General features: G+C 38.2%; 1 protein-coding gene across 1 annotated transcript in view; it reads left to right on the top strand.

The window, feature by feature from the left end:
* The first annotated feature begins 485 nt into the window (after positions 1-485).
* The window catches only part of LOC121370401 (IQCJ-SCHIP1 readthrough transcript protein-like), a 218,990-nt gene continuing 207,017 nt past the window's right edge, over positions 486-12,458 (top strand). The window contains exons 1-3 of the mRNA XM_041495597.1: positions 486-551; positions 1,988-2,134; positions 3,140-3,178. Of these exons, the coding sequence (XP_041351531.1) occupies positions 2,024-2,134; positions 3,140-3,178 (150 nt within the window). The 5' untranslated portion in view covers positions 486-551; positions 1,988-2,023. The remainder of the gene's footprint in view (positions 552-1,987; positions 2,135-3,139; positions 3,179-12,458) is intronic.

Below are 12,458 nucleotides of genomic sequence, written 5' to 3'. Positions count from 1 at the left end.
ACAACTTTAAGTGGTGCAGCTTCACTTGCATTGTCATTTAAAAGTAATCAATAATACAATACACATACGCGTGTTTTACCATGATTGTTCCATCAGTTGCTTTTAAGTTTTATAACTGTATTAAAAAGAAGATTTAACCTACGCAATATGATGGTAATTTGTAAAAAAATAAGTTTTTATTTACACTGACCTTTTTACAACTTTTTTTAAATTTCAGTTTCTATGGGTTTAAAACTAAAAATCGTAATATGTTTTTTTTTATATGAATTTTAACTTTATTCATTATGGAGTTACATACCAGTTCATCGGTTCCCTTTTGACGCAAACGGACTATTGTAAATGTATGCTTAGAAACTGAATATTTAAATGGAGAAATTCGGAACATGCACCGATTAGGTGAATAAAGTGCACCCAATATTGATTAAACTACAGTTATTTCCCTTAGGTTTTCCGATCGTTGTCCGAGGTAAATATCAATAACAACAAGACGCAGTAAATTATAGCTACACGTTTTCTGGTCACGATTGAAGCTTTGTTGTAGGCTAGTCCAAGTAATTATTATTAATGTTATATTTTAATGGTACATAGCCAAATATTGGGTTGTAAATGACAGATTGTGGGTTTTGGTAAAACTCGGAACAAATACGAAACAGGATTAATCCCAATCACCATCCTACGAAATGTGATCTCCAAAGGAAAGTGAAATTTATTTACTAATCACAATACGTTTCAAACAATGGCTATTAAATGTATAACGTGTGGTACTTGTGTCATTTGGTCTAGAGAGACGAGAAACGGCAAGTGCACAATTTGTGCATTTACCGCAACCCTAGTCCCCACCCCTGTCCCCACCCCAGTGTTTTTAACATCTTTATGCAGGCTCTCATGTTTGTAAAGGATGGGGTAGGCAGATTTTTGTTCCTAATTAAATTAAACTGCCTGAATATGGTTAACATCATTTATTTGTATTTCCCTGTCAGTAGGCCCATTATTATGCACTACAACTATAGATCCCCATCAGTGGGCCCTTGAGCCCATTGGGCTATTTATCATTTCAGCTATAGTGATTTCCCAAGAAATTAAGCAAGGCATGGTAGACCAAACACTTTTGGGGCATTTTCACCGTTTTTGGTGCACTTGTTTTTCATTAAAAATACACAAAAATTAATTAAAATAAACATTAATGTAATTTATATGTTTGCTTTAATAAATGAATGGCAAAATATATAAAAGGCACACTTCATTCATTAATAATACCTTTTGGGTTTTTCATAAAGTCAATTTTAGAATTATTTATTGAAAAAGGCTTGTTTAATCTGAGGGCAGCATGGCACTGATTAAGGCAAGATGGTGCTAGACTACTGAGGCATGGTGCTGCACCATGCTAATACAAGCAAGGGAAAACACTAGGCTAGTGCACTATGACTATCCAGTCTGTGGGATGGTGCATATATAAGATCCCTTGCTACTAACTGAAAAATGTAGCGGGTTTCCTCTCTAAGACTATGTATCGCAATTACTGAATTTTGACATCCAAAAGCCTATGATTAATAAATCAAAGTGCTCCAGTGGTGTCATTAAACAGAACAAACTTTTATGCTAGCATAGGCTATTTTGCCCAAATGTCTCCCATAATTTTTTACCTGAATATGAAGATTTAACTCTTGTGGGAGAACATTCCCCATCTCTTACACTTATGGTTTTGAATGATTTTCTAATGACAGTGTATCCATGGTAGTGGCAGGGCTATAGCTCTGGGCGTGGAGAAAAATTTGCCAAATTATCTCAAAAATTAAAAAACTTGCCAAAATCTGATTTTTTTTTAATATCAATTATTACATGGAATTAATTTGCCAAATATAATAAAATTTGCCAATTATTTCTAAAATTCGCAGTTGGCAAATTTGGTGAGTGCCAGAGCTAGCCCTGTAGTGGTATATAAAGTAATATTTAGCTCACCCCTTTAATATTTGTTTTCTTCCTTCAGAACTGACGTGACATCCCATGTTGTGTGACCGTCTGAATGGATTTACCCCACCTGCAGCTTGAGGCTGGCTCTCCAGTGATACTAGAGCAGCCGGACTACAAACAATTACGAGATGACCGCTTTGAGAGAAATAGAAGTGCCATGAAGGTGAATAATACTGTCATTTTAAAGCCAAATTATTTAACACAGTATACATGTAATATTACAAAAACTGATTGTAAACAAACGCAGATTTAGAAGCTACATCTCCTGGTTGGTGTTTTTGAGGGTACAAAAGTGTTACTATGGTTCTTACCATTAGGAAACGTCGTTATTCTTACTATGGTATGTACTACAAGTTATTTATTTCTGAGCCAGTTGTTTTCTTAATTACATCCAAAAATAGTGCTTTTTTGTTGTTTCTAAAGCACTTGTTCTTTTTTTCTAATGTCAAATCAGACTGAAATTATTTACGAAAAACAATGTCCATTGATGCTGGGACGGACTATAGATATCTGTGTTCATGTGTATCTCCGTCGTAGGATCAGATCATCTGGGGGCCCATTCTGTGATTGGTTTTTTTCTGTCCCAACCAGTGCATCACAACTGGTATATAGCTATGGTATGTGCAGTCCTGTCTGTTGGAAAGTTCATGAAAATAATCCCTTGCTTCTAATGGTCAAATGTAGCAAGTGTTTCTTCTCTAAGACTGTCAGAATTACCAAATTTTTGGTTAAAATGATTAAAACACAGTTCTGATATTTACTTTTTCCATGGTTCCAGTCCCTGTTCCATGATAGACCAAAAATATATGTCACATAAGCCTGACTCAACTCGAGTATTTTAGAGTACATTTTCAATAAACACACTCTTTAAATCATTTATTTAAGTACAGTAAATACAAACTTTTAGTTCTTCGATAACAATACAAAACTTGTATATTTATTTATGAATGAGAGGTTAGAAACGCTTTTTAAATGTGACAAACTGTAGCTAGCGTCTTACAAAGAATGACGTCATGTATCTTGTATGATGTCATACAACAAAAGCCTTGCTATGTTGATGAGCATTCGCCATTCTAACCTTAGCAGGATAAAGCCGATATCTTAAGACTGTAACCAGTTATTCCCTATATACATGTAGAATACATGTTTTTTGTTTTTGTTTTTTCAGGCTGTTGATCCAGGTGTTCTGGCAGAAGTTCTTCCACAGGTAAGAAGAATTTACATTTTTAGAGTTTTCAGCTTTTGCTATATATTTTGCTCCTATTGCCAGTATTGGCCACACGTTCAGTTGGTGATAATGGTCTCATCTTATATTGGCCACAAAGTCAGTTTCATTTCATTTCAGTTAATTCATATTTGTGCTAATATCCAATTAATATTCAAGCACACTGTCCTGGGCACACATCTCAGCTGTCTGGGCTATCTGTCAAGGACAGTGGGTTAGTTGTGAGTTGTTAGTGGTTACTTAGAGAGAAGAGGGTGTAGTGGTCTTACACCTACCCATTTAAGTCGTTAAAACTCACTCTGGGTGGGAGTTGATACACAGCTGTGAACTCAGTACCTGCCAGCCTTATGTCCGATAGCTTAACCACGACACCACCGAGGACGGTCACATAGTTCATTGGCTACATTTATCTTCTCTAATATTGGTTACAGCTTTTGTTAGCCACAGCTTTGATTGGTCAACAACTTTCAGTGATCGTACTTCCTATTGATCACACCTTTTATTAGCCACACCTTTTATTGCTTACATCTTTTATTGGCCACACCTTTTATTGGCTACACTTTCTATTGGTCACATCTTTTATTGCTTACATCTTTTATTGGCCACACCTTTTATTGGCTACACTTTCTATTGGTCACATCTTTTATTGGCCACATCTTTTATTGGCCACACCTTTCATTGACTACACTTTCTATTGGTCACATCTTTTATTGGCCACATCTTTTATTGGTTACATCTTTTATTGGCCACACCTTTTATTGGTTACATCTTTTATTGGCCACACCTTTTATTGGTTACATCTTTTATTGGCCACAACTTTTATTGGTTACAGATTTCTCTGGTTATACCTTGTATTAGCTACACTTTCTATTGGTCACATCTTGAGATCAGGTCAGATCAGGCAGGGCTTCTAGATTATGGTAGCCCCACTCCCATGGCTAGTGATATTCAATGTTGGGCTAGTAAATAACTACTATTACCATGCCCAACGGCTAGTGAATATTTGTGGTCAAATGTTCCAGTTAAGTCTATTTTGTAAATATGAATATCCTAACTCCACCCCAACCCAGTGGTTGCAAAACAAGGCGTCGCGTGTTGCATGCGACGTTTACTACCCTCATTTCTGACGTCTATTTTCACCACAGTTGCTCAGACTCCAGTTCATATTTTCTTGGTTTTTGTCTGAATGTATAGCTCGGCTTCTATGGGTTAATTTCTTTAGGAAAACTGAGTTTCCCACGAATACAGCGTCCATTACTGCTCATTGCCTTTGTTTTTAAAATATATTTTGTTTTGATACATGAGCACACTAGACCCAGTGATTTTCCGCGGACGGAATTCCCGGAATTCCCATTGTGAAACGGAATTTACATTTGGAAACGGAATTGTGATTTTCCGCGAAGTTAAAATAATTAATACTGTTTTACTATTGCCACACACTGTAACACTGACAATTGACCCGTGCGCAGTACTATTGGCAAACACTAAACTGTATTATGCACTTCACGGTAAACCAAATGGTCACATTAGGAACCAATCAAATACTTCGCGAATGTTAAGCTACTGTCACACCTTGCCGGATAGCGTTAATGGACGTCCAACAGAGCGAAAGAAAATTATCCGGTGGTGAATGTCGTCTCCGTTGCTGCTCGGGGCCCTTCAAACAGAAGAACACCCGAAATTAGCGGATAAAACGCACAATGACCGCACAATCACCGGACAAGTACAGGACAATTACCGGCCACTGTAACGGACATTACCGTACGAGTAATGGACAAGATCCATCAAAACGAAAGCGGAACGCATGAGAAACTGACAAAACGTTCTTCGAACGTATTTAAACAGGTCACGTGATGGACAAAATAGGTATAAATAGTCTGGTGAATTGAACAATTCAAAACCTATATGTAGCTTGAACGACCATCAAAATTGCGCCAAATTTCCTTCACTAAAATGCGCACCATTTCTCTTTGGTTTAATCCTATGGGACATTCCAAATTACATAGCACCATATCACCCTCCACCTGTCACCAACCTTGATTGGACTGCTGGTGCTCCCTTGCACTTTCCAGTGCACCGGACATCAACGAATGCGAACTGACAAGTACAGGACGAGGAACACACAAGTTCCGAACAAAACGCATGCCCATCGCACAACAACCGTACAACTGGCGGACGTCTTTGCCCAGTGGAGTCCGTTCCAAGTTTTATGCATGTACAAAACTTTCCGCCGGATTGAACGGATCTCGCCGGACCTTGCCTGACAAGGAGCGCTTTCGCCGGACGACAAACGGACAGGAAACGCATGTGAACGGATTGAAAATTTTGCTCTCCATCGGACAACCGTTAACGCCATCTGGCAAGGTGTGATAGTAGCTTTAGCAAAATGTTTGCTGGCTGAACTTGGGGCTGGTTTACTGCTTAGTCTGGCCTGCGCAGATGGGACAAGTTTTTTTCCAGGAGTAAGTTTAGCCAGTGGTTTGTCGCTAACACTTGTCTTGGAAGACAAATTTTTACGCTACACATTAAACCGAATGACCATTTTGGGAACCACCAGTCAAAATATGTATGCAAACGTTTAGCAAAAAACGGCTGGCTGAACATTGCAATGTTACATTATTTCCGCTGTGTCATGCGCATACTTCAATTTGCAGACGACGTTAGACTGTCAAAGAGATGATAAAATAAATGTTTACGTTTTGTGAACCCTAAGCCCCGTTGAATAAAGCAGTGCACTTAATTGTTGGACAGTCATGCTTTATGTAGTTATTATCATTGTAGCCTTTGCGCCTGATGTGATTTATCGCTAATAATATGTAGGCTTATTTTGATTTCATGACAAATAGCAATGCATGTCGACGCCATTCAATTTTCGGACCCTTTAATTTGTTACAACTTGTGTTTGTTCAATAGTTAATTACATATTGTAGTCAGAAACGGAAATGAAACGGAATTTACAAAAACATGAAACGGAAAATATCTTTTTTTTAAAAACGAAAAACCACGGAGTCATACTTGTTCTATTCTTGGGCCAACAATTTCACCAACTATATGCATTACAAGTGGACTACATTGCACATTTCTGTGGTAACAGACTCCGGTCCATAGAGCCCCCACTCCCCGCATGCCCCCATTACTGAGTGTCTGTATCTCTCGATAAACCCCCAACTCCTACTCTGTCAGTTCCAGCGCCTACTAGTACTTCGTTTTGCAACCGCTGCAACCCCAATGTTAGTATTTTTAAGCTCTATCTCCCTCTTTAGGTAACATATCTTATTAATACTATTATTTAGAAAAACTGTATTAACTTAAAGTAAAGTAGGGCTGGTGAATTTTTAATCATGGCTAGTAAAAAAAATTAATCACTGATCCCATGGCGAGTGGATTTTATAAAAATTCTAGAAGCCCTGGATCAGGTCATAGGTTTTAATGTGCACATTCAGAACAAGCTGTTGTAGCACACACCTATCATGGATGCATGTGTTGACCGTGGCCAGTTCCTCCGTCCAGGACAGGAAAAGGGATTCGGGGTGGGTAGGAGAGGAGAGGCATATGCAAGCGAGCACAAGCAGCCTGACCAGGTTTGGTATTGGGCGAGGGTTGGTATCGGGCAAGGGTTGGTATCGGGCGAGGGTTGGCTTTGGTGCTATTGAATTTGCAAATGTCCTAAAGGATTGAAGCCAAATAGAAAATGTTGCATAATTTCTTGAAGGTAATTTTTACGCATAATTTAGAATTGTTCATCAAAATTGAAAATGGAGCTAATTTGTTGATTTGACTTACTTGTCACATCTTTGAATGGGTACAGTTTTTATTGGTCACAAATTTCACTGGCTACATGTACTACCTACACCTTGTATCGTCCATACCTCATATAGGTTTTGTTGTCTACACTTTCTTTTGGCCACACCTTTAATTGGCTAATTTAGTTACATCTTTTGTTGGCTACACTTTCTATTGGTCACACCTTTTATTAGCCATATTGATAATATTTTCTAATGGTCACATTTTCTATTGGCCACAGATTCTAATGGCTACACCTTGTATTGGCTCTACCTCTTATTGGTCATACCTGTTACTGTTCATACCTGTTACTGGTCATACCTGTTACTGGCTGCACTTTCTGTTGGTCACACCTTTCATTAACTACATTTTCTATTGGTCATACTTCCTGTATCACTGTGTCAAGGAGCCTTATGCTTACAGAGTTTCTGCCAGAAAGAAATTTTGGGTATGGCGCTATGGAATTGAATGCAAACACAGTCTCCCCCAGAAATAAAATGGGTTAAGTTTAGGGTAATCAGTAACGATAAGAGTAATTAATTTGGTCAAAAGGTTAACTTAAAAACAACAACCGCAAAACAATTTGGGTATGGTGCCATACCCCTTTTACCCTCTGGCAGAAAACCTGTCTTGAAAAGATGTATTGGCTACCTGTAAAAGAAGTACTGATACTATAATTTTGTGCAAAACTAGGGTTGTTGTCAAAACTTTGAGTTATATTGAAAATGAGTCATGAAAGTTTCACTTTTGGGAAGGGATTGTAGTATTCATATTTATGGGTCATAGTTTGGTAGACATATTGCATGTAGTGTTTTTAACCACATACATTAACATTGTCACCTATGGGATTCTGTTTGGTATAGTACAACCTGAAAGGAAATACATGTACATGTACCAGACTGACTTGTCACAATAAATATATACAGTGAAACTCCTCTCAAACGGACACTCTTGGGATGAAGTGAAAAGTCTGGTTTAAGAGGTTTCCAGTTTAGAGAGGTTCTCTCCTATAGAGGATAATAAACGAGTTACCAGTTATTATCAAATTTATGTCCCGAGTGAAATAATTTTCAGTTGTCACAAGCTTTTAGCGAGTGACAAATGAAAATTATTTCACGAGGGACATAAATTTGATAATAACTGGAACCGAGTTTGTTATTCTATTTATTACCTCAGCTATTTTTTCTCTAAAAACCTTTATTTTCCACGCACATGCACGAAGGCCAACCTGTATAGAAACGATGTAAACCACTTTACGCACTGTTCTGATAATTGCTATAGCTTTGTAATTTAATCACATTCATAGATAATTTTTAAAAACAAAATTTCTTTTTATTCTGCTACAAAATCTATAATGAATTGCATTAAAATGACATTTTGTTATAAATTTAACACCAAAAACAGAGAGCCATAAATTGATTAGTCTTTAAAGTACATATTTAGTACCATCAAAGTTCATTGGTTTGTAAGTGTCAAATTGTCCAATACTATTGTTTGTTAGACCAATGCACAATATTTCTCACTGATAAAATATGGAAAATATTTTCCCTATTATGAGTGCCTGCTGGGGTAATAAATACAAATATTTAAAAAGGGACCGTGAAAAACGTCTGGTTTAGAGGAAATTCCAGTTTACAAAGGGTTCGGTTTTGAGAGGTTTCACTGTACAGACATATTTGTTGATTATCTCGTGCAGACTGTGAATTTAGCTTCTTCCAATCCCAAATTTTGTATCAAAAGCATAAGAAGATTGAATCATGTTTACAATTCTGGCAGAATCAAACAATTAAAAATCCCCAAATTTAAAGCATGCAGTTTCAGATACATGTAGTTTGCATGTATTTTATTTAGTGAACTGTATATATGACACTATAATGTTATATCCAACCAGTGCACCACAGCTAGACAAAGGCCGTGTCTGTGGGAAAGTGCATATAGAAAAAATCACTTGCTGCATTATGAAAAATGTAGCTGGTTTTCTCTGAATACTTCGTGCCAGAATTACCAAATGTTTTACATCCAATAGCTGATGATTAGTTAATCAATGTGCTCCAGTGTTAAACAAAACAAACTTTTTTTTAACTATAATGTTGTAATGTGAATGGACATACGGAAATACAGACACTATGACTTACTTTGCTGATTGCATGTGTACAAGAAGGAAATGTTTTATTTAACGACACACTCAACACATTTTATTTACCAAGGACCACGCAGATATTGAGAGAAGAAACCTGCTGTCTTTTTGATTAGCAGCAAGGGATCTTTTATATGTACCATCCCACAGACAAGATAGTACATACCACAGCCTTTGTTACACCAGTTGTGGAGCACTGGTTGAAACGAGAAATAATCCAATAGTCCCACCGACAGGAATCGAACCTAGATCGATCGCGCATCAGGCAAGTGCTGTACCACTGAGCTATGTCTCACCCCCACATGTGTACAATGTCAAGTAGTTCACTTGTTTTTTAAATCAAACTGGACAACCAACACTCAATGTAGTAATAATACCAAGGGGCCGTCCATAATTTTCAACATTTTCACGAGCGTACAAACCGTACGCTGGGGGTAGGGGGTTAAGGGGCCAGCGTACGCTTTTTTTGAAAATGAAAAATGTCGATCAACATTTTTCATTTGGGGATGTACACTTTTAGGGATGGGAGAGTGGTGGTCAAAAGCATACGGTTTGTACGCTCGTGAAAATGTTGAATATTATGGATGGCCCCTTAGTATATGAATGAACATACAGACACATATATTCACTATATTGTTGGTTAGGTACAGTATCATTTTGTGCATACAAATTGTTTTCAGGCATATGATTTCAAATTTCATGGAAAACACTTTTTTGTTTCCGTGCCTTGTGATCATGGGAACCCATCTGAATCTGTTTTTAGATTCCGTTGAATAGTCTGTACTCGATATAATAATCATGGGTAACAAAATTTTGGTTCCGTGATTTTACCAACATGCTACTGACACGGTACCGGAAATTATCATTTCTGTGAAATCCAAAGACCTCTTTTTTTTCTTTTTTTTCGGTGAAACTGAATGAAACTCATGTTGTAATAAATGAATGAATGAATGAATGTTTAACGACTCCCCAGCACAAAAATACACATCGGTTATTGGGTGTCACAAATGGTAAGTATATGAAAATATTATTTATATATATTTATATAAAACCACAGTGTAAAGAGCTGTAGGTGAAAAGTACAATACAACACATAAAATCAAGGTAAGTATATTTTAAAAATTTGTATAGAAGTCAAAGCATTTTAAAAACTTTACAATTAATTCTGGGTGGAATTTAAAAGATTCCAAAACATTTCTGTTGCCAAATATATCATTTCTCGTCGGCTTGAGATGATCACACTCCACCAAAATGTGCCGCACAGTCAGTGTACACTGACAATGTTCACACTGAGGGGGAAGATCCTTCTTTAAAATAAATGAATGCGTCAAATATGTATAGCCGATGCGGGCACGGCACAAGACTACTTCATCCTTCCTGCATCGCCTGTAGGACGACTGCCACTCCCCCACGACTGCCTTGACAGAATGAAGCTTGTTCGCAACCATGTTGTAATGAATGTATTGACATACAGATACACATACTCACTATTGTTTTGATTTTATGGTGAAACTATGGATGACACTTGAGGTTTTGTTCTATTGTTAGTGTATTCATGACTCACATAGAAATAATTTTGTTATAGCTAATTTTCAGATACATGTATGTACATTAATCTTTGAAGAATATTACAAAATGGCTAATTAAAACAAAACTGTATTACCGGTAGTCAAATGCTAAATGTTGTAGCCACTTTGTATAAAACTTAGCAAATGCTAAATGTTGTAGCCACTTTGTATAAAACTTAGCAAATGCTAAATGTTGTAGCCACTTTGTATAAAACTTAGCAAATGCTAAATGTAGCCACTTTGTATAAAACTTAGCAAATTCTAAATGTTGTAGCCACTTTGTATAAAACTTAGCAAATGGTAAATTTGGCTATGGGCAGGGTGAGTTCTGTTTCTTTTCCCATCCCAACCAGTGCCCCTTGACTGGTATATCAAAAGATACGGTAAGTGCTGTCCTGTCTGTGAGAAAGTGCGTATAAAAATCCTTTACTGCTAATTGAAAAAAACTCACCCCTGGTTTTAAAGGGTATCTGGTTTAGAAAGGTCTGGACTTTACTAATATTAAACAAATATTTAAAAATTCCAGTTTAATGAGGGTTCTGTTTGCAGGGGATGTCTGTATGAGAACCCTGGCAATTAAGAAAATGGCCATGGCCTAAAATAGACATGGAATTTTCAACAGCAAGACCAGTTTGGACTTAATAAGTAAATCTGTATCCTAACCGGCCGCGAGCGATTATTTTAGAAATCATTGATTTCACTTGCCGTATCCTAACCGAATGTGTGCGACGCGACATATTATAAATTTGTTGCGTTGTGCGCATGCAGTTAGGATGTGGCAATGGAAATCAATGATTTTTAAAATAATCGCTCGCATCGCTCACGGCCGGTTAGGATAGAACTTAAGAGAAGAGTTTAATCTGTCAGTATTGCATAAAACAATAACAACAAACAAACAAAATATGGAAAATAAATGAGTAGAAAATTGAAAACACTGCTTATGATTACTTGCCATGGTTGTATTATTAACTGTACAATTCTGTTGATGTTGGTTAGCTCTAGTTCTTGGATATGAACCATAACCTGCTAGCCATAACATGGATGACTTAGTCAAAGTGCTAATGAGGCAGTTTTAAGTCTGAAAGATAATACAGGTATCCATCAGCCTTGTTAAAACATCTATCTTGCTGTAACACAGAACCAGCCTCAGTGGTGTCATGGTTAAGACATCGGACATGAGGCTGGTAGGTACTGGGTTCGCAGCCCGGTACCGGCCTCGGTGGTATCGTGGTTAAGACATCGGACATGAGGCTAGTAGGTACTGGGTTCGCAGCCCGGTACCGGCCTCGGTGGTGTCGTGGTTAAGACATCGGACATGAGGCTGGTAGGTACTGGGTTCGCAGCCCGGTACCGGCCTCGGTGGTATCGTGGTTAAGACATCGGACATGAGGCTGGTAGGTACTGGTTTCGCAGCCCGGTACCGGCCTCGGTGGTGTCGTGGTTAAGACATCGGACATAAGGCTGGTAGGTACTGGGTTCGCAGCCCGGTACCAGCCTCAGTGGTGTCATGGTTAAGACATCGGACATGAGGCTGGTAGGTACTGGGTTCGCAGCCCGGTACCGGCCTCAGTGGTGTCGTGGTTAAGACATCGGACATGAGGCTGGTAGGTACAGGGTTCGCAGCCCGGTACTGGCCTCAGTGGTGTCATGGTTAAGTCATCGGACATGAAGCTGGTAGGTACTGGGTTCGCAGCCCGGTACCGGCCTCGGTGGTGTCATGGTTAAGACATCGGACATGAGGCTGGTAGGTACAGGGTTCGCAGCCCGGTACCTG

Source organism: Gigantopelta aegis, chromosome 1 (genome assembly GCF_016097555.1).
Source record: "Gigantopelta aegis isolate Gae_Host chromosome 1, Gae_host_genome, whole genome shotgun sequence".
Lineage (NCBI taxonomy): Eukaryota > Metazoa > Mollusca > Gastropoda > Neomphalida > Peltospiridae > Gigantopelta > Gigantopelta aegis.
Note: the sequence above shows the minus strand (reverse complement) of the source record. Positions and strands in the feature narration are given on the sequence as shown.